At 56.5% G+C, this 25,271-nt stretch overlaps 2 protein-coding genes across 2 annotated transcripts in view; one reads left to right on the top strand and one right to left on the bottom strand.

Moving 5' to 3' along the window:
• Positions 1-1,260: 1,260 nt before the first annotated feature.
• The window catches only part of VEPH1 (ventricular zone expressed PH domain containing 1), a 50,109-nt gene continuing 26,098 nt past the window's right edge, over positions 1,261-25,271 (top strand). The window contains exons 1-5 of the mRNA XM_009910009.2: positions 1,261-1,437; positions 4,133-4,348; positions 5,489-5,663; positions 23,118-23,284; positions 24,991-25,200. Of these exons, the coding sequence (XP_009908311.1) occupies positions 1,300-1,437; positions 4,133-4,348; positions 5,489-5,663; positions 23,118-23,284; positions 24,991-25,200 (906 nt within the window). The 5' untranslated portion in view covers positions 1,261-1,299. The remainder of the gene's footprint in view (positions 1,438-4,132; positions 4,349-5,488; positions 5,664-23,117; positions 23,285-24,990; positions 25,201-25,271) is intronic.
• Positions 11,076-17,046, bottom strand: PTX3 (pentraxin 3). Its single transcript, XM_009910008.2, has 3 exons — positions 16,873-17,046; positions 15,605-16,126; positions 11,076-11,799 (listed from the first exon to the last, which is right to left on the bottom strand). The coding sequence occupies exons 1-3, from the start codon at positions 17,018-17,020 to the stop codon at positions 11,186-11,188; spliced, it is 1,284 nt and encodes a 427-aa protein (XP_009908310.1). The 5' UTR covers positions 17,021-17,046; the 3' UTR covers positions 11,076-11,185.

Here is a 25,271-nt window from a genome sequence, read left to right as displayed (position 1 = left end):
AGAGCTGAGCAGAAAGCTGGGGACAGACTTGTGAGCAGGGTCTGTTGAGACAGGACAAGGGGGAATGGTTTGAACTGGAGGAGAGATTCACACTGGAGAGAAGGGAGAGATTTCTGACTCTGGGAGTGGTGATACCCTGGCCCAGGGTTGTCCAGAGGTGTGGCTGGAACCATTCCAGCTCAGGCTGTCTGGGGCTGTGAGCAATCAATGATCTTCTCCACCTTGCTGATAGTTGTGCTTCTGGAGCCAAGTCATAATCAGAAGACAGAGGAAGAGGCTTCACCAATCTCTGCAGCTCCACTCTGCTGCTGGCCACAGCAAGGTGGTTTGCAGTCCTGGTCAGTGAGGTCAGACACCTTCCTGCTCAGCTGATGTGCACTGCAGTGAGGGAAGACTTGGGTTGGTCTTTGAGAAGCTGTGCATCACTTAGCTCATTTGAAGCTGTTCAGCACTGGAAGGCAAAAGGTCCTTCAAGGTGCAGCTCATGGTCTGTGCTCAAGGCCAACCCTGGACCAGGGGATCCTGTGTGCTGCTTGCACCAACTAAAATCTCTGCTAATTTGGGGTGCAGCAGGAAGAGAGTGGCCAGCAGGCTGAGGGAGGTTCTCCTTCCCCTCTGCTCTGCCCTGCTGAGGCTACAGCTGGAGCACTGTGCCCAGCTCTGGGCTCCCCAGCTCCACAAGGGCAGGGACTTACTGGAGAGGGCACAGCAAAGGGCTCCAGAGAGGCTGAGGGCACTGAAACCTCTCTGTGAGGAGGGAAGGCTGAGAGAGAGTTGGGGCTGGGGAGTGTGGAGGAGAGCAGCCTGAGGGGGATCTCATCAATGCTTCAAGGGTGGGTGGCAGGAGGCTTTGGTCAGTGGTGCCCAGGGACAGGCCAAGGGGCAGTGGGCACAAACTGAGCATCAGAAGCTCATCTGAACAGGGGGAGGAACTGCTTTAAGGCTGCTGGAGCCCTGGAGCAGGCTGCTCAGAGGGGTGGTGGAGTCTCCACCTCTGAAGAGGTTCTAAACCCACCTGGATGAGTTCCTGTGTGACCTTCTCTAGGTGACCCTGCTCTGGCAGGGGGGTTGGACTGGATGATCTCCAGAGGTCCCTTCCACCCCCTACCCTCCTGTGGTTCTGTGACATTTGCTAATTTCCCCTTTCCTCCCTTCCTTTTCCTTTCAGGTTGGGGCCAAGGAAGCCTTGAAGCATGCTCCAGATTTCATCTTCATCTTGAACTGATCAGCAGCCCTCAGGATCATTTCCCTGCTGGCCTCACCTGAACCATCCATGCCCATGGTGAGGGGGAGGCAGCCATGCATCACCTCTTTGGGCTGGTTCTGGCTCAGAAGGACCTCTCTCGAGCAGGAGACCTTTTCTCCTTGGAGGATGCTGAAATTGAAGGAAGCCTCTCAGAAGCTCTGGAGCAGATAAGGATAATCAGCTCAGCTGCAGTAAGTGAGACACTGTCCTGGGGCAGTTTGGATGAGGTTAGGTGGATGGCTCAGGCACGGAAGATGAGGACAAATGCAATGTTAAGCTCTTAACAGCACAGAAATATGCTGAGCCAAGGGAAGAAGTGAAAATGTGGCAGCCAAACCCAGCTGGGTTTCCTCTGAAGGTATTTCAAGCTCATCTTCATCAGCTTGTGTTAAACAGTTATTGAGAATAACAGAATCATTAAGGCTGGGAAAGACCTCCAAGATCAAGCCCAAGCCTTACCCCAGCACTGCCAGCTCAGCACCAAACCATGGCCCTCAGCACCACATCTCCACAGCTTTGAAACCCCCCCAGGGATGGAGACTCCACCACTGCCCTGGGCAGCCTGGAAAGCCTTCTGGGGCAGAAATTGATCCTCATGTCCAACCTAAACCTCCCCTGGGGCAACTGAGGCCATTTCCTCTGGTCCTATCATTTGTACCTTGGGAGCAGAGCCCAAGCCCCACCTGGCTCCAGCCTCCTTCCAGGGAGCTGCAGAGAGCAATGAGCTCTCCCTCAGCCTTCTCCATGCTGAGCACCCCCAGCTCCCTCAGCTGCCCATCCCCAGCCCTGTTCTCCAGACCCTTCCCCAGCTTTATTGCTCTTCTCTGGACCTGCTCCAGCCCTCAATGTCCTTCTTGGGGTGAGGAGCCTGAAGCTGAACCCAGGATTCAAGTTGTGTCCTCAGCAGTACTGAGTCCAGGGGGAAAATACCTGCCCTGCTCCTGCTGCTCTCACTACAGCTGCTCCAGGCCAGGCTGCTGGTGGCCTCATTGGCCACCTGGGCACCCCCTGACTCATCTTCAGTTGACTTTTGACCATCCCCCTCCCTGCTCAACAGGAGCCAGCAGTGAACACTTGCTGCAGCCCAGGCTCTGCTTGGCTCTCTGGGCTGCAAGAGAAGTGTGGCCAGCAGGGCCAGGGAGGGGATTCTGCCCCTCTGCTCCACTCTGCTGAGCCCACAGCTGGAGCTCTGGGGCCAGCTCTGGAGCCTCTGTGCCAGGAAGGATCTGGAGGGGCTGGAAGGTGTCCAGAGCAGGGCCAGGAGGAGGAGCAGAGGGCTGGAGCTGCTCTGCTGTGAGCACAGCCTGAGGGAGTTGGGGTTGTGCAGGCTGGAGAGGAGAAGGCTCCCAGGAGACCTCATTGTGGCCTTCCAGGATCTGCAGGGGGCTGCAAGAGAGCTGGGGAGGGACTTTGGAGGGTGTCAGGGAGGGATAGGACTGGGGGGGGATGGGGCAGAACTAGAAGTGGGGAGATTGAGATTGGCTGTGAGGAAGAAGTTGTTCCCCATGAGGGTGGTGAGAGCCTGGCACAGGCTGCCCAGGGAGGTGGTGGAAGCCTCCTGCCTGGAGGTGTTTGCAGCCAGGCTGGAGGTGGCTGTGAGCAACCTGGTGTGGTGTGAGGTGTCCCTGCCCATGGCAGGGGGTTGGGACTGGCTGAGCCCTTCCAAGCCTGGCAGCTGTGTGGTTCTATCAGGAACTTGACACAGATTGCTCCTAGTAAGGGGTAGGGGAGTGGGAGAGAAGTCTTTAATTCGTTTGTGCAAACACAGGAGGCTGCAGGAAGCAGCTGAAACCATCTCCTGCTGGCTGCTGCTCAGCAGCAGCTCCCAGCAGAGGGCTCTGGAGATCAGAGACCTGCTCCAGCGCTTCCCAGTCCTGCCTTCAGGCTGGATTTGGCTCCTGGGGTTGCCCAAACTGGAGCAAGTTTCACAGCAGTGTGGGCAGGGTTGCTCTGCTCTGTGTCCTCATGCAGCCAGGGACCGTGGCTCTCAGCAGGCTCTGCCATCCCAGCCAGCAGCTCCCAACTCAGAGTCACAGAATGGGTTGGGTTGGAAGGGACCTTCAAGATCATCCAGTTCCAACTCTCCTGCCATGGGCAGGGACACCTCACACCAGCCCAGGTTGCTCAAGGTCTCATCCAGCCTGGCCTTGAATACCTCCAGGGAGTTAGGTTGCCCAAGGAGGTTGTGGATGCCTCCCTCCCTGGGGATGTTCAAGACCAGGCTGGAGAGGAGAAACTTCATCAGGGAGGGGGCATCCCTGTGCAGCCTCTTCCAGTGTGATCAGTTTTGGATCCCTCACTCCAAGAAGGACATTGAGGGCTGGAGCAGGTCCAGAGAAGGGCTGGGGAAGAGTCTGGAGAACAAGGTTGGGGAGGGGGAGCTGGGGGTGTTGAGCCCTGGAGCAGAGGAGGCTGAGGGAGACCTCATTGCTCTCTGCAGCTCCCTGAGAGAAGGCTGCAGCCAGGGGAGGGTTGGGCTCTGCTCCCTCGGAACAAGCAGTGGGATAAGAGAAAAGAGCTTCAGGTTGCCCCATGGGAGGTTTAGGTTGGCCATGAGGAACAATTTCTTCCCCCAAAGGGTTGTCAAGACCTGGCCCAGGCTGCCCAGGGCAGTGGTGGAGTCCCCATCCCTGGAGGGGTTTCAGAGCCCTGGAGCTGTGGTGCTGAGGGCCATGGTGCTGAGCTGGCAGTGCTGGGCTGAGGGCTGGACCAACACCCCAGCTCTTTTCCACCTGTGAAAGGTACTTGAGTCACATTTGTTGTGAAGGTGGAAGTGAGGCAATGCCCCCTGGGCAGCTTTAAGGACTTGATGTCTTCAGGTTAGCTTTGCTGGGGTCCTTGGGGAGGAGAAGCTCTCCCTGGGAGATGCCTTTCCCTGTGCCCCAGGACTACCAGAGCAATGACAACGACCAGGCCGTGGTGGAGATCTGCATCACTCGAATCACCACAGCCATCAGGGAGACTGCCTCCATCGAGAAGCACAGCAAGGCCCTGGTGGCTCTCTGGGAGTCCTGCCTGGAGCACAACCTGAAGCCCTCTGGGAAAGATGAGGACACACCACATGCCAAGATTGCTTCTGACATCACCAGCTGCATCCTGCAGGTAAGCCCTGGGCTGCTGCCTGCAGCACATCTGCTTCCTAGCTGCTTCCTCTGGGCTCTTGTTTGCTTTTCCCTGATAAAAACCCAAGCAGTGGTGGCACAGGAAGGTCACTGTCCCATCAAGGGTCCTGCTCAGCCCCCCCTTGGGTCTGTTGTTCCATAATAGATGGGGTGCTTGGTGCCGTGGGTTAGTTGTTTAGGTGGGTTGGATTGGTTGATGGGTTGGACGCGATGATCTTGAAGGTCTCTTCCAACCTGGTTTGGTCTATTCTATTCTATTCTGACTCTGACATTCTTAATCACTTTCAGCCAAATTAGATGAAAGTCTTGTTGAGGGTCAGGGCTGGGCTGGGCACCAGAACAGTGCCAGAGGCTCCCCAGGAACCCCTCTGCTTCCCAAAGGGAAGAAGGGAGAGAGGCTGAAGAGCTGGGAAAGAAACTAAGCCAGCTGGGATGGGAAGGAGAACAATGCCAAGGGACAGAGACACAAACCAACATGGAACCCAAGCCCTGTGGCAAGGATGGCACCACTGGCACCACTGATGCTGGGGGCAGGCACTGGGCAAGTCCCAGACTGCACTCAGCAGCAGAGGGGAACCAGATTCAGGCACAGAGGGATGGGGATGGAAGGCAGAAGGGACAGAGTCCTGCTGGGACAGCAGCCAGGGAAGAGGCTGGACCCTGGGGATCCCTCAGCTTGCTCCTGAAGATGCCCTCCATGGGCTGCAGTCCCTTGCTGAGCACTTGAGGCTCCTCTGTGCTGTCTGCTCCTCCCCACAGCTCCCACCTCTGCCTTCCTGCCCCCAAGGTGTGGCACAAGCTGTGGCAGCCAGGGAAGAAGCAGCTGGACCTTGGGGGTCCCTCAGCTTGCTCCTGAAGATGCCAACTACTGCAGCTGAGCACTGCCTGGGGCAGCAGCTCCCCTTTGCTTTGTTCTTCCTCTTTCAGAGGTGCTTCCAAAACACAGCCTTGCCTGACAGGTCTGTGGGTGGGTTTCCCCTCCCTGTGTTTTGTGTTGCCTTTCAGTCTGGGACTTCAGTTTCACCTTTGGGTCTCGTTCTTCCCTTTGTTTTGGTTTTTGCTTTGCAGTTGCTACTTTTCAGCTCCCTGTTGATGGCTTTTTGTTTGCTTGTCGCCACAGAATTACAATCGAGCCCCAGTGATGGCTTTGGCTGTCCCGGTGGCAGTGAAGTTTCTGCAGAGGGGCAACAAGGAGCTGTGCAGGAACATGTCGAGTTACCTCTCCCTGGCTGCCATTGCCAAGGCAGAGCTGCTGGCTGATCACACAGACATCATTGTCCAGAGTGTCCTCCAAGGTAGGAAGGTGCTGGGAGCCTGGGGCTCCTCCTGCATGGGGCAGAAGGCAGCTGGTGGGCAGAGCTCTGTCTGAGGAGGTGGTTGTGCCCATGGAGGAGGTTTGCACCCACACTGGTGACTGAAGAGCTGTGATAAATGCAGGAGGAGAAGCAATCTGCTTGCAAGGCTGACTCTGTGCCCTATGTAGATCCATGCTAGATTGTGAAATGCTTTGATGTAAGTCATCAGCATTCTGTGTTTGGGTTGGAAGGAGCTTGTGGAAGTGCCTCTGCTCCTCCTTGCTCCCCCCCTGGGGCTGCTCAGGGCTGTAGCTGCACCCCTGCCTTGCTTTCTATTCACACCCCCACAGCATGGAGATTGCTGTGGGGTTTGGGAGCTGCAGGAGCTGAGATTTGGGGAGGGGAGGGGGGAATAAATCAATGGTTGTTACAGACATGGCAGAGCTCAGGAGGCAGCTGGTGGGCAGAGCTCTATCTGAGGAGGTGGTTGTGCCTGTGGAGGAGGTTTGTACCCACACTGGCGGTCTGCACTGCCATGACCCAAGCTGCTGCAGCTGCTTTCTGGGGGCCATAGAATTGCTTTGGTGAGAAATGATCTCCAGGATCATGGAGCCCAAGCCTCAGCCCAGCACTGCCAGCTCACCACTAAAGCATTCCCCTCAGCACCACCTCCACACAGCTTTGAAAGCCCTCCAGGGATGGAGGCTCCACCACTGCCCTGGGCAGCCTGGGCCAGGCCTTGACAGCCCTTTAGGGGCAGAAATTGTTCCTCATGTCCAACCTAAACCTCCCCTGGGGCATCTTGAGGCTGTTTTCTCTTCTCCCATGGCCTGTTCCTTGGGAGCAGAGACCACCCCTACCTCCTTCCATGTCCTCCTGCTGCAGTGGGCAGGAAAGCAGCCTTGAAGCTTGAGCTGTGAGCTCATCTTGCTGTGGCCACCTCACTTGTTGGCCAACACAACCCTTGTTTGGAAGGGGAAAGAAAAAGAACCCCAGCAGCAGCAGCACCACCACAGTGCTGCTAATGTTTTCCATGCTGGAGGAAATGTCCTGTCCTGAGAGGCAGTGAGTGTGGCCTGGGCAGCCTGGGCCAGGGTTTAACCTCTCTTTCAGGGAAGGAATTGTTCCTGATGTCCAACCTAAACCTCTCTTGGTGCAACTTGAGGCCATTTCCTCTCACCCTGTTGCTGGTTCCCTTGGGAGAGGAGGCCAAGCCCCACCTGGCTCCATGTGTGTGTAAGCCGTGTGATCATGCTGAGCAGGGTCCAAGCCTGCTAACAGCTTACAAGGCCACAGGGATGATTCTTTCAAGGCTTGCAACCTGTGGGTTTTTGTGCTCAGCCTTCTCATTGCCACTTGGAACTCGTTGCTGTGAGTAGAAGCTGATTCAAACAGCCCTCATGGTGCAGTCAGAGGAGTGGGGCTGGAGGTGCTGTGTCCAGGTGTAGAGCCCCTCACACAGGAAGGATAAGGACCTGATGGAGCAGGTCCAGAGGAGGTCAGGAAAATGAGCAGGGGGTTGGAGCACCTCTGCTAGAGGACAGGCTGAGAGTGCTAGGGGTGTTCAGCCTGGAGAAGAGAAGGCTCTGGGGAGACCTTAGAGCAGCTTCCAGTACCTGCAGGAGCTACAAGAAGACTGTTTGCAAAGGCCTGCAGGGACAGGACCAGGGGCAATGGCTTGAAACCAGAGCAGAGCAGATTGAGATTGGATGTGAGGAACAAGTTCTGCACCAGGAGGCTGCTGGAACCCTGCAGCAGGTTGCCCAGGGAGGTGGCTGAGGCTCCATGCCTGGGGATACTCAAGGTGAGGCTCGGTGGAGGGTGTCCCTGCTGAGGGCAGGGGGTTGGACTGGGTGACCTTTGGAGGTGCCTTCCAGTCCAGACCATTCTCTGCACTCCCACCCCTGAAGCTTGCATCATGACTCTGCTCAGCTTCGTGTACTGATGATGTTCCACCGGCAGATGCTGCTGTGGACATCAGCTTTGGATGCTGTTCCAGCCTGGAAGGGGCACTGGGCGCAGGCTGAGCGCTCGCTTTGGAGCTGTGGCTGAAGTGCACTGAGCCTGGTTTGTGTTGTGGGCAGGCAGAGGGTGGCCTGCAGCAGGCTGAGAGCACAGCTGAAAGGCTGAGTGTTTGCTGAAGGGAGAAGGGAAGAGGATAAGCTGCCCAGGATGAATTTAGGGAGCGGTGCTGGGGACAAAGGGCCTTGTTCTGGGGCTGCACAGACAGGGCTCAGCCTGATGGCACCAGAGAGGCTGACAGCAGACCTTGGCCCCCTGCCTGCCAGTCTCTGAGAGCTAACTGCTTTGGGTTTTTGGTGACCAGGGGCATCTGTTTGGCTGTTGAATCAATTTCTTATCTTCTTAGCTAAGAAGAGTATCTAACCACCCTGTTCCACTTAGGGTGAGCTCACCACCTAAACATGCAGATGTCCAAACCCTGCCCATGATGCAGATGAGCCCTGTCCTGGCACCTTCCATCAGTGCAGCCTTGGCACATTTATTCTCCTCCCCAGGGGACAGCAGCACAGCTGCCCTGCACTCAGAGTCCCACAGCTGCTCTGCCTCCCAGAGGAGCTCAGGCAAAGGATGCAGATGAAGCACCCAGCAGAGGCTTGTGAGAGAGCAGGGCTGGGCTCGGCAACCTACTGCAGGCATGCACAGCTCATGCTTGCTGCTTCATTTCTGTGTCTGCAGGGCAAGAATCAGAATCATTGAGTTGCTTGGGTTGGAAAAGGCTCTGGGGAGGCTCCCTGGAGCCCCAGCTCCTGAGAACCTTGAGCCCAGCTTTCAAGAGCCTGGATCCCAGCTCTTTAGAGCAGGGTCACCCTGGCTTTGCTGTATTTGGAGCCCAAACCCCTCCACACAGACTCTTGGCTTGGTCTTTTCCCCAGACAGGCAAAGTAAGTGTGGACAAAGCCCCAGAGTTCAGCCAGGAAGGAAATGCAGGAGGTGACTTGTGCTAGGCAGCAGGGGTCTAGCCTGTGGGAGTAAAGCTCTGCCAGGCCACAGAGGTGATAGGGGAAGAGCAAAGCAGTTGGGAAGAGCTGAGTCAGGGGGAAGGAAAGGATTGGTTTGGCTTGTTGGTCCCCTGCCAAACCAGCACAGAGAGAGGAGCAGGCTGCTTCCAAGACAAAGCATCTCAGGTATGAGGCATAGTGAACAAAGAAAAGCAGCCAGGAAGGACTTTCCTATCCTCTTTCTGAGGATTTATTATCATCTCCTTCATTCCTCCCCCTCCCCTGCTGCATTTCAGGGACATTTGTTTTCATTTAATTGAGGGCACAGTGTGGAAAGAGGATTTGAAAGTGGTTTTGCACTTGTACAATGTTGGGACCCCAAGTGGTGTTTGTCAGCCTGAGGGGGCTGTGCTGTGGCTGACAGCAGATGAATGGAAGCTCCTCTTGCCTTGGTGGGGAGTCAGGGCTGTTCAGCAAGGCATTTCTGTTGTGCTTGCTGCTGAGCAGTGAGAGATAATAGAACCAGAGGCTTGCCAGAGCCACCTGGCTGTGTCCCTGTGTGACCTGCCCCAGGTGACCCTGCTTTGGCAGGGGGGGTGGACTTGATGACCTCTGGAGGTCCCTTCCAACCCTGCCCTACGATCACAGGATTGCTTTGGTTGGGAAAGACCTCCAAGATCATCCAGTCCAGCCCTCAACCCGACACCACCATGGCCCTAAGTGCCATGGCCACAGTCTTCTGGTGCGCCTCCAGGGATGGGAACTGCACCACCTCCCTGAAGCATCTCTTGTGCCAGCAGCTCTGGCTGCATGGCAGAGCTCCCAGAGGGGTAGGTCCTTGCAGGTGGCAGTGCTCACAGAAGGGATTACCATGGAGAAGGAATCTGCTGGAGAGGGACTGAAGGAGCTGGGGATGGTTAGTGTGAAAGAGAGGAGGCTGAGGGGAGACCTCCTGGCTGCCTCCAGCTCCCTGCAAGGAGGCTGTGGAGAGGCTGCTGCTGGGCTCTGCTCACAGGTCAGTAGTGACAGAACAAGAGGGGATGGCCTCAGGCTGCCCCTGGGGAGGCTCAGACTGCACATCAGGAAACCTTTTTCCCCATGCAGAGTGGTCAGGGCTTGGAATGTGCTGCCCAGGGGGGTGGTGGAGTCCCCAGGGCTGGCTGTGTTTGAAGGTGGTTTGGCTGTGGTGCTTGGGGCTGTGGTTTAGGCTGAGCCTTGCAGAGCAGGGCTCTGGGTTGGACTTGGTGCTCCTGAGGGTCTGTTCCAAGCTGAATGCTTCTGAGGTGTTGTGCCAACCATTGGACTCAATGACCTCAGAGGTCTTCTCCAACCAAATCAATTCTCTGGTTGCTCTCTAAAGCTGTCTCTGGATGTCAGTCCCCTGAGGGTCCCTCTGGTGGTTGCCCTTCTTCTATCAGCAGCCCAAACTGCAGGACCCAAGCTGTGGGCTGCCCACTTCCCCTCTGAGTTTGGGCCCAGGAGCAGCATGGGGAAGGCTCTGCTTTGGTCAAGGATCTTTATTTACAAAAATAATCTCCAATAAAACTTCTCCCAGAGTCAATGTACAATATGGTACAGCTGTGCCAGAGTCAATGTACACTATGATACAACTGTGCCTTCTGCAGGGGGGACAGCAGGGGAGGGAGGGGGCTAGCACTGGTACATGGCAGGGCAAGAAAGCTCTCCACGAGAGCCTGGGTTGGGTACAGCCTACAAATGACTACCAAGGATTACTTAGACAACACCTTCCTGGGCTCCTCTGGTTCCTCTGCACACTTCACATTAGCACTGTGGGCACCAAGGTCTGGGAGGAGCCTGGAGGATGCACAACCTCTTCTGCAGAGCTTGGGCAGGGGATAGCTGGCCCAAGAAACACAGAGAACTGCCCAGGGGAGGCCACAAAGGTGATCTGAGGGCTGGAGCAAATCTCCTGTGAAGGAAGGCTGAGAGAATTGTTCAGCCTGGAGGTGGAGAAGGAAGGACCTTTGGCCAAGGCAAGGGGTGACAGGATGAGGCTGATGGCTTCAGCTGGAAGGAGGTGGATTTAAGATTGGACATTAGGAAGAGATTCTTCCCCAGGAGGGTGCTGAGGCACTGGGACAGGTTGCCCAGAGAAGCTGTGGAGGAGGCTCCAAGGCTGGGAGTGTTGAAAGCCAGGCTGGATGGGGCTGTGGGTTGGTCTAGCAGGAGTCGTCCCTGCCTGTGGCAAGGTGGTTGGAACAAGACTGATCTCTAAGCTCCCTTGCAGTGGGGATGCCAGGAGCAGCCTTCAGCTCTGAGCCATCCACAGTGGCACTCACTGCTATGCATCGGAGCCCCCTGAAGTGGAGGCAGCAGTGGTGTGGCCCCAGGAGCAGCTTGCCCAGTGCCTTGATGCGGTTTTACTTTCAGTGCTTTGCCAAATCATCAGGCAGAGGTCCAGGCCCAGCTCCACTGCTCCCCAGTGCTGATCTTCCTTGGGAATGTGAGGGACATGAGCTCCTTGGCTTTGTTTCCTTCTACAAACCTGCTCTCAGCTCTTCACCAAACACCTTCTCTGCTCCAGAAGCTGCCCTTAAGAATTTAAGAGATATACTGAGCTCCTCCATGCAGCAGCACCTCTGTGACTCCCCAGCCGACCACGTTGCCCCTGGTACTGCAGGTGCCCTCCCTGCTCTGTGCTGCTATCTCCTTGGCACTCAGCACTCTGTCCCACAGGTTGAAGGCAGTCAGCTTGCCAGAGAAGGCCAAAGCTTCATCAAAACCACCTCCCAGGCAGCAGCCATTCTTCTCTTGACCCAGCTGCAAGATCCCTCCCTCTGGAATGGTGTGACCAGCAGCAAGGTCCAGGGCGGTGGCCAGGAGCTCTCCTTTCACCCACAGGGCTGCAGAGCCATTCTCTGAGCTCCAGGAACCACAGAGGTGGAGCCACTGCCCAGGAACAACTACACCTCCAACAGTCAGCCTGTGCTGGCTCCCACCCACCAGCAGCACTGCGGAGTCCCTGCTGAGGTAAAGCTGCATCTCGTAGGGGTTGAGCTTGGTGCCGTAGGAGAAGACAACGGTCTTGTCCAGAGCCTCGGTCACCTTGATCCAGATGCAGGCAGTGAAGGAGGGAAAGGTGACCCCAGAGGCTGGGTGAACGCTCCCAAAGATCTTCCTGGAACGCATGGGGAAGAGAATTGCTGTCTCACACCCTGGAAGAGGCAGGAAAACAGTCAGCAACACCAAGGTTAGACACAGGAGACCAACAGTGACCAACCAAAGGGCAAGTTTAGCTGCCTGGGGGATCCTGGGGTCTTTAGGGACAGCAGTGTGAGTCTGGGCTGCTCTGGGGATGTCCCATGAGGAATGGCCTGGGGTGATCCCATGGAGAACCAGGCAGCAGAAAGGAATAGGGTGACAGAACCAGGACAGGCTGCCCAGAGAGGTTGTGGAGTCTCCTGGTGTGGAGAGCTTCCAACCCCCCCTGGGCACTGTGCTGCTGGGCAAGCTGCTGGGGGTGCCCTGCTGGAGCAGGGCTTGGGCTGGGGGAGCTCCAGAGGTCCAACCTCTAGCTGCAACTTCTCTTTCTAGCCCAGGTCAGTAACTGTGCTGTGTGCTGGTTAAGCATAGAAAACACAGAATGGGTTGGGTTGGAAAAGACTTCTAAAGGTCATCTACTCCACCCCTGCCCTCAGCAGGGACCTCTGCAACTGGAGCAGGCTGCTCAGGGAAGCCTGACCTGCAGTGGTGCCAGGGGTGCGATGGGGCAGCTCTGACCTCTCTGGGCACCCTGGGCCAGAGCCTCACCACCCTCAGGTTAAAAAACTCCTCTCCAGCCTGAATCTCTCTCTTAATTCAAACCATCCCCTCCTGGCCCTGAGGCAATTGGTTATTCTAAACCCAGCTCATTTCTCACCTCCAGTTACTCAGGATGCTAACAGCAGAAATGAAATGAGCTCAAAACCACAAGCAGAGGCTTGAGGCTCGTGGAGTGAGAGCTGCCCTGGTCCCCACCAAACTCCAGACACTTTTCTTTCCTAGTTGCATGGAAGTTCCTTATTCCAGGGGATGTGGGGCCATGAGCAGCCCCCCCCCCCTTCTAGGGTTGGTTTTGTTTCATGTTGAAACAAGCTGGAGGATCTGAAAGGTCTCAAAACGTGTGTGGAAACTTCTGCCTCCATGAATGAAGGACTCTGTGTCCTCCAGCGTGGAGCTGCTGTGTTCTTTCCCAGGCTGCTTCCTCCCAGCAGCCTTTAGCCCTTCCTTCCTTGGCCCTTTGCAGGAGGGGCAGGAGCAGGGAGCAACTCTTTGGGGGTGCTCCCTTCAAATGCTGCTTGAGGAATGTTTTGGTGAAGGGAAACAGAAACCAACCCAACAAAAGCTTTTCATTAGGGAGCTTTCAGGCTTTGCTGTCACAACCTCAACCAAATTCAAAGCAGTCTCCCCCCCAGAGGACAAAAAGTGTGATTGGAAAATCCCCCGGGGGGCACCGGGGCTGGCAGGGGTTCCAGATGTGAGAGACTGGAGGCAGGGGCTGAAAATTCCCTCGGGGTGGTGGGGTATTAATTATAGTTTCTAGTGAAAGAGGCTCTGGAAAGGACTTAATGGAGCCTTGATATTGGAAGAATGAATCTTTCCCTCCAAAGCCCTGTAGGAAGCAGTGGGAACCTGGTGAGGGGGTGGCACAGGCTGCCCAGGGAGGTGGTGGAGCCCTCATCCCTGGAGGGGTTCAGGAAATGCTTGGCCATGGCAGCTGGGGCCAGGGTTTGGTGGCCAAGGTGGTGCTGGGATGAGGGATGGCCTGGGGGATGTGCAAGGTCTCTTCCAACCAAAACACCTCTGTGAGCCTCTGGTTCCCTGGAATAAGCTGGAGGAGCCCTGCTGAGGCTGAGCCCCTCACTGCTGGCCACGATTTTGCTCTCACCCAGAACTGAGTGTGGGGCTGGCTGGGTACCAGGGGAGGGAGAGAAAGAGTTGAGATCAAGCCTTGCTGGAAGGCAATCTGCATGTGTTTGGGAGGGATCTGCTGGGAGATCTACTCTGCAGTGGTAGTCTGGAGAGGGGAAGGCTGAGAGGGATCTGATCAATGTCTATTGATATCTGAGGGCTGGGGGTCAGGAGGCAGGGGCCAGGCTCTGCTCAGCTGCACCCTGGGATGGGACAAGGAGCAATGGATGGAAACTGCAGCACAGGAGGTTCCACCTCACCATGAGGAGGAACTTCTGCACTGGGAGGCTCACAGAGCCCTGGAGCAGGCTGCTCAGAGAGGTTGTGGAGTCTCCTTCCCTGGAGCCTTCCCAGCCCTGTCTGGATGTGTTCTGTGTGACCTGTGCTGGATTCTATGGGCCTGCTCTGGCAGGGGACTTGGACTGGGTGATCGCTGGGGGTCCCTTCCAACCCTAACATCCAGTCACATCCAGAGGTGACTGAAGAGCTGTGATAAATGCAGGAGGAGAAGCAATCTGCTTGCAAGGCTGACTCTGTGCCCTATGTAGATCCATGCTAGATTGTGAAATGCTTTGATGTAAGTCATCAGCATTCTGTGTTTGGGTTGGAAGGAGCTTGTGGAAGTGCCTCTGCTCCTCCTTGCTCCCCCCCTGGGGCTGCTCAGGGCTGTAGCTGCACCCCTGCCTTGCTTTCTATTCACACCCCCACAGCATGGAGATTGCTGTGGGGTTTGGGAGCTGCAGGAGCTGAGATTTGGGGAGGGGAGGGGGGAATAAATCAATGGTTGTTACAGACATGGCAGAGCTCAGGAGGCAGCTGGTGGGCAGAGCTCTATCTGAGGAGGTGGTTGTGCCTGTGGAGGAGGTTTGTACCCACACTGGCGGTCTGCACTGCCATGACCCAAGCTGCTGCAGCTGCTTTTTGGGGGCCATAGAATTGCTTTGGTGAGAAATGATCTCCAGGATCATGGAGCCCAAGCCTCAGCCCAGCACTGCCAGCTCACCACTAAAGCATTCCCCTCAGCACCACCTCCACACAGCTTTGAAAGCCCTCCAGGGATGGAGGCTCCACCACTGCCCTGGGCAGCCTGGGCCAGGCCTTGACAGCCCTTTAGGGGCAGAAATTGTTCCTCATGTCCAACCTAAACCTCCCCTGGGGCATCTTGAGGCTGTTTTCTCTTCTCCCATGGCCTGTTCCTTGGGAGCAGAGACCACCCCTACCTCCTTCCATGTCCTCCTGCTGCAGTGGGCAGGAAAGCAGCCTTGAAGCTTGAGCTGTGAGCTCATCTTGCTGTGGCCACCTCACTTGTTGGCCAACACAACCCTTGTTTGGAAGGGGAAAGAAAAAGAACCCCAGCAGCAGCAGCACCACCACAGTGCTGCTAATGTTTTCCATGCTGGAGGAAATGTCCTGTCCTGAGAGGCAGTGAATGTGCTCTCCATGCTGCAGGGAGGGCTTGGATCAAGTGCTGCTCAGTTGGAGGCGGTGAGGAGACAGCATTTAAGGTGAGGAAGAAGTTTGGGACATGCATGAAGAGAAGAGAACTTTAGTGACTTGTGTGCATGTGTAGGAGTCACTAGCTGGGAAGGCAAGAGGTGAGGGAGCAGGATGTGTTTGTGTAAAGCTCTCTGGCAGATGTTTTGGTCTAGGAGGGCCTGCAGCAGGTGGGGTCTTGGCTGGGTTTGCCCTGTGTAAGGACTTGGATTGAACCCTTCTTTGATGCCACCTTTGGAAAGCTGAGTGCTGCCTCTCTGGGAGGAGTTGATAGGTTCCCCCCTTCAGCGTATTCATAGAATGGGTTGGGTTGGAAAGGACCTTAAAGATCATCCAGTTCCAACCCCCCTGCTGTGGGCAGGGGCACCTCAAGGCTTTATCCAACCTGGCCTTGAACACTTCCAGGGAGCAGCCATCCACAGCCTCCAGCACAGAACTGCTGTGCTGCTCTCACCACTGCTTTGGAATCAGATGCAGAGGCAGGAGCTGAAGAGGGGTGGTCAGGAGATGTCTGTCTGGACAGAACCCCCCCCCAAGCAGAGCTCTCTGGGTGAAGCACAGCACACATGGTCTTACCTGCTGGCAGGAGGTGCTGAGCTGCCCACTGCTGTGATGCCTTCAGTTCAGCTCTGGTTTGCTGCAGCTCTTTCCACAGAGAGTTCAAAACAAAGTTGTCTCCTCTGGTGGGCCTGAATTTATCCTGCTGCAAGGCTGTCTCCTGAGCTTCCACCTCTGCTCTCCCCAGCCAAGTGCTCTCCAGATGGCCAAGCCTGCTGGACATGTTGTGGCTCAGCAGCAGAATGTGTTCCAGAACCTTTCCTTGCTCGGCCTCCTGCAGCCTCTTGGCTTCTTCAGCTTGGCCTCTGCTCCTCACCAGCACCTGCTCCACCTGGGATGAGAGGTGGGAGGCGAGTTCCTCCAGTGTGGTGGCAAAGGTGGTGGTAAGCTGGCTCAGCTCTGCCTTCAGCATCTGCAGGTCCACCTTCAGGACCTCCTCCACCGCCTGCAGCATCATGTTCTCCTTCATCTGGGAGTTCTCCAGCATGATGAAGAGCTTGTCCCACTGGGTGTGCTCTCGCTGGCACTCGCAGGCAGCAGCTGGAAGAGAAGGCACAGAGCTGGACATCGCTCTGGGCTTGGATCTTTAAGCAGGAGGACCAAGGCTGGCTCTGAGCAAGGTTTGTGTGCTCCAGCCCCTCACCAGGAGGGAAAAGGAAGGGAGTGTGGGCCACAGGAATGCAAAGCTAAGGCTGAGCCCCAGCCTTCTGCAGGAAAAGTGAGGAACAGAGCCTGCAGCAGATTCTACAGCCCAGCACCCCAGGGCTGTGCAGCATTTGCTGTCCACAATATCTCCGGGTGCAAGCACACAGGAACATAACAGCAAAGGCTGGAGAACAGCTCTGAGACCAGCAGCTCCCAACCTCACCCCAGCACTGCCACTTCCATCACCAAGCCCTGGCCCTCAGCACCACCTCTCCACAGCTTTGAAACCTCTCCAGGGATAGGGACTCCACCACTGCCCTGGGCAGCCTGGGCCAGGCCTGGACAACCATTTGGGGGGCAGAAATTGCTGCTCCTGGCCAACCTAAAGCTCCTTTGGTGCAACTCGAGGCTTGCCTTGCTGCATGTTGTTTGAAAGAGACCAGCCCCACCTCGCTGCCACCTCCTCCCAGGTACTCGCAGGGAGGTTGTTTTTTGGCCAACCTAAACATTCTGCTTCCTCTGGAAGCAAACCAAACCCAACCCCCAAATATTTACGTTATTAAAAGTAACAAGTTACAAAGAGCAGCCAGCGAGGGCTGAAGCGCTGCCCGCGGCGCCGCTTTGCTTTCCAGCCTACTTACTCTCCTCGGGGCCCTGAGCCGGCCCTTCGATTTCGTTATCCAGATTGACATACAGGAGGTCGTAGTCATCCTCTTCATCCAGCGCAGCCGGAGAAGCCCTGAAAACACAGCAGAGGGCGAGCAGGGCGAATCCTCCTTGGAGCAGCATTCTCGAGCTGCTTCCTGAGGACGCTCGGAGAGCAGGAGCCGAGCCGAGCCGAGCCGAGCCGAGCGCAGGCTGCGAGCGAGCCCCTACCGAAGCCCGGGATGAATGAGCAGCGCCGCTGCCAGCCTTGTAATAAGAGCTCTGCGGCTTGTTGGTTTTGGCTGGGAGGAGGAGGGGGCGGGCGGCTTGCTCGGCTCCAGCCTCCCAGCCTTGCACCGGGGAGGGAGGGGAAGGAGTGGGGGAAAGCTGCTCCTGCCGAGCAGCCTGCGGTAATGTGCGGCGAGGCGAGGGGGAGGGAGGGAGGGATGAAATCGCTCGGAGCCTTTGGGATGCTCTTTCGGGTCGGTTGTGGAAGAGGAAAGGTTTTTTTTCTGCAAATTCATCTCTCCGGAGGGGTTTGGTGGAACGACAAACTGCTTAGGGCTGGTTTGGACACGGGCGTGAGGTTGGAGCGACGTAGTGCAGCTCTCGGAGAGAGCTATATACCAAACCCTCTGCTGCAGGCTCAGATCCCTGCTTGAGGGCACTCCCAAAGGGCAGCTTGTGTTAGAGCTCTGTGCTTTTCCAGCCCCCTCCCCACCACCAACATCAGAGCTCCGTGGATACCACAGCACTGCTGGTGTCCTGCGTGGGGAGTGTGGAGCTCAGCAGCTGCTCCACCGGGGTTGCTTCTGCTCAGGATGGAACAAGAAGATGAGGCACTCCTGGGCTGGGCATCAGCCTATTGTAGGAATCTTTGGCCTGAATTTGCTCCAGGGAAAGGTTAGGTTGGAGATGAGGAAGAATTTTTTTGCTGCCAGAGTGGTCAGGGCCTGGCAGAGGCTGCCCAGGGAGGTGGTGGAGTCCCCAGCCCTGGAGGGGTTCAGACACCTGTGGCCATGGCACTGGGGGCCAGGGTTTGATGGCCATGCTGGGGTTGGGCTGAAGGTTGGACTGGGTGACCCTGGAGGTCTTTTCCAACCCAAACAGTTCTGTGGTCTCCAACCTCCCTTCTGGAAGGCCAGAGCCCAGGGAGATGTGGTGCCCCAGCTAGCCCTTGGTTTTGGCTCCCAGATGTGATGCCATTCAGTGAGGAACACCACGACCCTTTCCTGAGCACTGAAGCCACTGCTGGCTGCTTGCTGCCCTGCAAGAGGAAAGACAAACAGCAAACCTTTTGTGGGGTGAATGGCACTGTGCTGAAAGAGGAGAAGGAGGAGGTTGGGGGGAGAAACAGGTTGCAGGAGGCTGGCCCCAAGCCTGGTGGTGGTTATGGTTTCTGCTGTCCTGGGAGGTGCTGTTGAACTGGGTGATCTCAGAGGGCTTTTCCAACCCACACAATTCTCTGATTCTAATTATTGGTCTTTAGCTGGTTTTAATTGTGGAAAGCTGCTCAGTTCAAGAGGCTGCTCCTCACTTGAGGCATGCTTTGCTCAAGTGAGATGAGGGCTGATGGCACCAGGGCTGTATTGGCCATGGAACACTCAGAGAATAGCACAAAACCCCACCCCAGCCCTCCAGTCCTGGGTTCATCTTTGGGCCTCTCACTCCAAGAAGGACATTAAGGGGCTGGAGAAGGTCCAGAGAAGGGCAACAGAGCTGGGGAAGGGTCTGGAGAACAGGGCAGGGGAGCAGCAGTTGAGGGGGCTGGGGGTGTTCCGCCTGGAGAAGAGGAGGCTGAGGGAGACCTTCTGGTTCCTTGAAAGGAGGCTGGAGCCAGGTGGGGTTGGTCTCTCCTCCCAAGGAACAAATGATAGGACAAGAGGAAACAGCCCCAAGTTGCAGCAGGGGAGGTTTAGGTTGGATGTTAGAAGAAGCCTCTTGACTGAAAGGGTTCTCCAAGCCTGGCCCAGGCTGCCCACGGGGGTGGCTGGATCCCCATCCCTGGGGGAGTTTCCAGAAGGCAGAGCTGTGGTGCTGAGGGCCATGGCTTAGCCTCTGCCTTGGCAGAGGTAGAGAATGGATGGACTCAGTCATCTCAAAGGTCTCACCCAGCCAAAAGCCTTCTGTGGCTCCATACCCACAGCTAGCTTGCAGTCTGTGTCCCCTTTCCGTCTGAGGCTCTGCTTTAGCCCTGGGTCACTCTCTGCAGCAGTGTGTCAAGGGCCTCCTGTCTCACCTGAGTCATCCTGGGGAAAACAACTTCTCTTGGTGCTCTTTGAATGGAGTCAAGGTCAGAACACCACTGAGCTCCTCCTGCCCATGTTGTGTTTGCAGGGTGCTACCAGGCTCTTCACAAAGCTCTTTGTGCTGGTGGGTTGCTCAGAGCAGAGCCTGAGCTCAAGGCAACCTCTGCTGCTTGACAATGTGAGCTGGGAGCAAAGCTCCAATGTGGCCAGGGCATGGTCCTGGATCAGCGGGGGGGGGGGGCTGGCACCTTCTCAGCACCTAGCTGTGGCTGCTCCTGTGCTGCAGTGCCTCCTCCTCACCCTTCTCTCTGCCTGAGCTGCAGCCAGAGGAGTAAAGCCACGGAGTGTCCCCAGCTGTACATTGGCTCCTGCCTGCATTGCACAATTCCCAGTGTGTGGTCTGCTTGGAAAGGAGGAAATCCACTCTGGGAAGCATGGGGGTCAGAGTGGTAGGGGAAAGAAGGAGAGGGGAAGGAGGTGATCAAGGAGCTGGGTCTAAAGGCTTTCCACTCTCAGGCAACAGAAGCACTTTTCAGGCTCTTAGTTTGGACTGAGACAAACAAAGCAAGGTGGAAAAAAGGGAAGGTGTCCCTGCCTGGGGCGGGGGGGGGGGCTGGAACTAGAGGGTCTTGAAGGTCTCCTCCAGTTCAAAGCATTCCATGGATCTATGAATTGCTCAGGAAGGGGCATGGAATCAGCAGGTTGGGAGCTGTGTGTGCAGATCCTGTAGAAACTAACCAGGTGGGCACCAGCAAATGGCAAGAGGGACCTGGAGCTCAGGCAAGAGCTGGTCCTGCCTCACCAACCTGACCTCCTCCTACACCCAGGGGATGTGGGGCAGGCTGTCATACCACACCTTGAGTCCTGTGTCCAGTTCTGGGCCCCTCAGGTTAGGAAAGAGGTTGAGCTCCTGGAAGGTGTCCAGAGAAGGGCAACAAAGCTGGGGAGGGGTCTGGAGCACAGCCCTGTGAGGAGAGGCTGAGGGAGCTGGGGTTGCTTAGCCTGGAGAGGAGGAGGCTCAGGGGAGACCTTCTTGCTCTCTGCAACTGCCTGAAGGGAGGTTGGAGCCAGGTGGGGGTTGGTCTCTTCTCCCAGGCACCCAGCACCAGAACAAGAGGACACAGTCTCAAGCTGTGCCAGGGGAGGTTTAGGCTGGAGGGGAGGAGAAAGTTCTTCCCAGAAAGAGTAATTGGCCATTGGGATGTGCTGCCCAGGGAGGTGGTGGAGTCCCTGTCCCTGGGGGTGTTCAAAAAGGGCTTGGATGTGGCACTGGGAGCCATGGTTTGGTTGTCAGGAGGTATTGGGTTGTAGGTTGGACTTGCTGATCTCTGAGGTCTTTTCCAACCTGATTGATTCTATGAAAAGCAGGAGCACAGTGAGCTGGGTTCTGCTTCCTGACCCTTCTTTAGTGACAGGAGGAGCAGACAGGAGCTGTGGTGGCTGCTTACACAGTGTTTGGCTCCCTGCACAAGGTTGTGCCATGCAAAGCAATTCCCTGGCAGTGAGGTCACTTCAGTACCACCCCAGAGCAATGGGGATGCTTCTCAAGGGTCTTTGCTTGCTGCTTGTTTGGCTTGGGGAAGGGAAAGGCACAAGGTTTGCTGTAGGGAGGTGCCCAAAAATGGCTTTGGATGGAGGAGCTTTGTCCAGGGGAGCTTGGCAGCTGCCATCCACCCTGCTGTGGCCTGTCCTGGGGCACCACTCCCCTGCACCCAACCTGCTGCTCTCTGAGTAATCAGTTGGGGATTGGATGTGGCACTTGGTGCCATGGTTTAGTAGTCCTGAGGTCTGTGGTGACAGCTTGGACTTGATGATCTGTGAGGTCTTTTCCAACCTCACTGATTCTATGATTCTGTTCTAATTGCCAGAGCTGCTCCTCCCTGTGACCTCCAAGATGAGGTCACAGAACTGTCAGGGCTGGAAGGGAGCTCAAGGCTCAGCCAGTCCCAGCCCCCTGCCATGGGCAGGGACACCTCACACCACAGCAGGTTGCTCACAGCCACCTCCAGCCTGGCTGCAAACACCTCCAGGCAGGAGGCTGCCACCACCTCCCTGGGCAGCCTGTGCCAGGCTCTCACCACCCTCCTGGGGAACAACTTCTTCCTCACAGCCAATCTCAATCTCCTCACTTCTGGTTCTGCTCCATCCCCCCCAGTCCTATCCCTCCCTGACACCCTCAGAAGTCCCTCCCCAGCTTTCCTGGAGGCTCCCCCTCCTTGTGTGAAGCTGTTAGGTGATGCTGCTCTCTGCTGAACTCCTCCCTGCTCTGCTTTTGCAGCTGGGATGGCACAGAGCCTGTGGAGCTCTGAAACCTTGCCCTGGCCATGGCTCTGGAGGTCTGAACCTCACCTTTACAGCTCTGAGCTGCCTTCAAGGAGAAGCCAACGATTCTCCAGCCTGAATAAACCCTCCAGGGCAGGATGCAGAAGCATGGCTGCCTGGGGAGTGCAGAGGGATTCCTCCATGAGGCCTCCTTGGGGCTCATAGAATGCTTTGGGTTGGAAGGGAGCTTCAAGAACATCCAGCTCCAAGCCCCTGCCCTGGGCAGGGACCCCTCCCACCAGCACAGGCTGCTCAGGGCCTCATCCAGCCTGGCCCTGAACACCTCCAGGCAGGAGGCAGCCACAGCCTCCCTGAGCAGCCTGTGCCAGGCTCTCACCAGACTCATTGCAAAGAATTCCTTTCTCATCTCAAGCCTCAGTCTCTCCTCTCCCAGCTCAAAGCCATTGTTCCTCAGCCTGGCACTCCCAGCCCTTGTTCAAAGCCTCTCCCCAGCTCTCCTGGAGCCCCTTCAGGTACTGGAAGCTGCTCTGAGGTCTCCCCAAAGCCCTTACAAGCTGTTTGACTGAACCATGTCTGAACCTGCAGTGGATTATGTGTTAGCTGCTAGGCTCAGAGGTGATGCTGCAAGGCCTTGGGGATGCCCTTTCTGTATCTGGCAAAGATGATGAGGTCCAGGCTGAACTTTTCCCTCTCATCCCTGAGGTGACCTCCTTATCTTCCAGGGTTAAAAGGCTGGGGGTGAAACAGGAGACAAAGCAGCAGGCTGGAGAGTTAGTTCCCACTGGAAACCAAATCCAGAGCCCTTCAGGACTTGCAAGGCTTTAGAGACAGGAGCCATGCTGCATGGCAACAGGCAGATGTTTTCCAGATGTTGTGTAAGGGGGACTTAAATAGATGGAGGCAGGCATGTAGCGGGCTGGGAGGGTCTGTGTGCTGCTGGGAGCCTGCCCTTCACGTTGAATTATGCTCAGACATCCTAGGGGCTGGGTGAGAGAGGGGCTTGCAGAGCTGTGGCTGTCTGCAGTTGCCTCTCTCTGGCTCCCTTCTATTCCTGGAAGCAGCAATCCTTAACCATTCCTGTGCCAGTGTGCTGCCCTCTGTGCTTGGTTCCCTTCACAGGCAGCTGCTCCTCCCAGCTGCTGCCCACTTCAGCTGGAGGCTGAAGCCCAACAAGGCAGAGACAAAGCTTTTTGGCTGCCTGCTCCCTTCTGCCCTCCCCTCCTGCTCCCTTCTGCCCTCCCCTCCTGCTCCCTTCTGCCCTCCCCTCCTGCTCCCTTCTGCCCTCCCCTCCTGCTCCCTTCTGCCCTCCCCTCCCCTCTCTGTCCCCTGCTCTCCCCTCCCCTCTCTCATTTTTACCTCCTCTCTGCACTTGCTTTTAGACCCCATGGAGAGCCTTCCAAGCCTGCAAGCTCCTCAAGCAGCCTCCTGCTGCTGCTGTGCATCTTGAGGACACAAATGAAGCTCTTTTGATTCCTTTTGTTTGCCCCTCCAGTGTCACACAGCCCCAGCCCCCACCCCAGCCCCCCCCGGAGCTGTTCTGGCCTTGGCCATTTGTTTCTCCTCTTGGTGCATTCTGTCTCTTCCTGCAGTGTGTTTTGTGCCTCCCTGGGTTAGGTCCTGGTGCCTCTGGAGGTGTGCTGATGCTTCAGCTCTGCAGCTGGAGGATGGACACCCAGCCAGCCACTGACCTCTGTCTGCTCTCTTCCCAGGGAACTCTCTGCTGCTGAGGGTCCTGCCTGCCCTCTACGAGCAGCAGCCACAGCTGATCAACCTCCATCTGAGGGAGCTGGTGGCACTGATGGCCCAGCTGGACCAGGCTGAACAGCATCATCTCCTCAGGCTCCTCCAGACCGTGGCTAGGAACAAAGAGCTGGGGGTAAACCACGGCCTGGCTGCCTGCCTGCTAGCTTCTGCAGCTCCCCTTGGAGGCAGCTGATGTGTTTCAGATGCCTTGGCAAGAGCTCTCTGCTAGCTGCTCTCCAAAGAGTGAGGAGTCCCAGAGCAAGCATGACAGTGCTTCCCTACCCTAATTCCCCACAAATTCCTTCATTCCATTCCAAACTCTCCATCTAATCATAAAGAGAAACACAACAATGACTCTGCTGGCCCCAGAAAAAGAAGCTGCTGTTAAAGCAGAGCTGGTGAAACCCTGTGGAAAGCAAAATCTGAGCTCAGCAGCTTGGTTCCTCCCCTGCCAGCTGAGTCTCAATTCCCAGCACCATGTTCCTGCTGGAGTGCATCAAGTGGATGACATTGAGCAGCCAGTAGAATGGAAATGAGTCAGGAACTGAAGAGAAGTGAGCTGGAGATTAATGAGCCCAGGCAACAATCCCTCCTGCTGCAGACAACTCTGCCAGGAGCAGCACCCAGGGCTTAGAAGGAGGCACAGCAGTCCCTGCTGGGGGAAGCTGTGGAGCTGATAAACCCTCTGGGGGAGAGAAGAACCAACAGGAGTTAACATCTCCCCCTCAGGCAGCCAGGGGAAGTTCAGGGTGACAAACACTCCCGAAGGACCTGCAGCTCCTGCTGTGAGGATCTGGGCTGCACTGTTGGCTATTGGAGACTCTCAGCGTGGAGGGGAGTGGAAGGGAGCTCTGGAGCTCCCCCAGCCCAAGCCCTGCTCCAGCAGGGCACCCCCAGCAGCTTGCCCAGCAGCACAGTGCCTGGGGGGGGTTGGAAGCTCTCCACACCAGGAGACTCCACAACCTCTCTGGGCAGCCTGCTCCAGGCCTCCAGCAGCCTCACACCAAACAACTTTCTCCTCCTGCTCACATGGAGCCTCCTGGCTGCCACTTTGTGCCCCTTGGGCTGTCCCTGGGCAGCACTGAGCAGAGCCTGGCCCCAGCCCCTTGCCCCCCAGCCTTGGCTCCCCTCTGGGGCTGCTCTTCTGCAGGCTCTCAGCCCCAGGGCTCTCAGGCTGCTGGAGCCCTGGAATCATAGAATCATTACGTTTGGAAAAGACCTCCAAGACCATCAGCTCCAACCTTCTACCCCACGACCACTGGACCTGGGAGCAGGCTGCCCAGAGAGGTTGTGGAGTCTCCTGGTGTGGAGAGCTTCCAACCCACCCTGGGCACTGTGCTGCTGGGCAAGCTGCTGGGGGTGCCCAGCTGGAGCAGGGCTTGGGCTGGGGGAGCTCCAGAGGTCCCTTCCAGCCCCCTCCCTGCTGGGATGCTGTGAACCCAGCCATTTTCCCCTGGTACTTCAATGTACTGCCTGCCTGGGACAGACAAGAAGTCTTCTGTTGCTTCAATCACTGAAGCCCAGAAGTGGCCCAGAGCAAGGGAAATATCTGGGGAGGGGATTTGGGGTGGGTTTTTTTTTGGGGGGGTCTCTTTGCACCATGTGAATTTGTTGCCTCATTTATGCATAGCTGCAATACTTCAGGCCTCCAGCTCAGCCTTGCTCCATCTGCTGAGCTGAACTTCCCTCAACCTCAGCAGGAAGAGCTCTGGGCAGAGGGCAGCAAGGGTGGAAAACTCTCTTTCCCCCACCCCAAATTGGGGTTTCTGTGTTCCCCCTTGAAAAACCCAGGCAGGGGTAGGGATGGGTTCCTCATGTTGGCTGCCTGCTCTTTGCTAGGTGCTGAAGGAATGCATCCCCTGCCTCTTTGGACACCTGAGAGACCCAGGCCACACTGACCTCATTCTCAACATACTTCTAGACATCTCCAGCTATGCCCCAGCAGCCTTGGCCACTTTCCTTCCCATGCTGGAAGAGGTTGGGGAAGGTTCCCCAAGCCTCATTGGGCAAACAGCGAAGATCTTTGGAGCTGTTGGACATCTTGATGAGGTGAGGAGGAAGGGCAGGGGCTTGGCTGGGGCTGGGCTTGGGGCTGCCTGTGCCATTGATTTATTTGGTTG

This window comes from Dryobates pubescens, chromosome 13 (genome assembly GCF_014839835.1).
Source record: "Dryobates pubescens isolate bDryPub1 chromosome 13, bDryPub1.pri, whole genome shotgun sequence".
NCBI lineage: Eukaryota > Metazoa > Chordata > Aves > Piciformes > Picidae > Dryobates > Dryobates pubescens.
Note: the sequence above shows the minus strand (reverse complement) of the source record. Positions and strands in the feature narration are given on the sequence as shown.

What these genes read in the sequence shown, in the direction of transcription:
- PTX3 (XM_009910008.2), bottom strand. Translation starts at nt 17,020, where the DNA reads ATGCTGCTCCAAGGAGGATTCGCCCTGCTCGCCCTCTGCTGTGTTTTC. An exon ending in GGCTCAGGGCCCCGAGGAGA is followed by an intron (nt 16,127 to 16,872) that starts GTAAGTAGGCTG and finishes CTTCTCTTCCAG; the next exon opens with CTGCTGCCTGCGAGTGCCAG. An exon ending in TCAGCACCTCCTGCCAGCAG is followed by an intron (nt 11,800 to 15,604) that starts GTAAGACCATGT and finishes TGCCTCTTCCAG; the next exon opens with GGTGTGAGACAGCAATTCTC.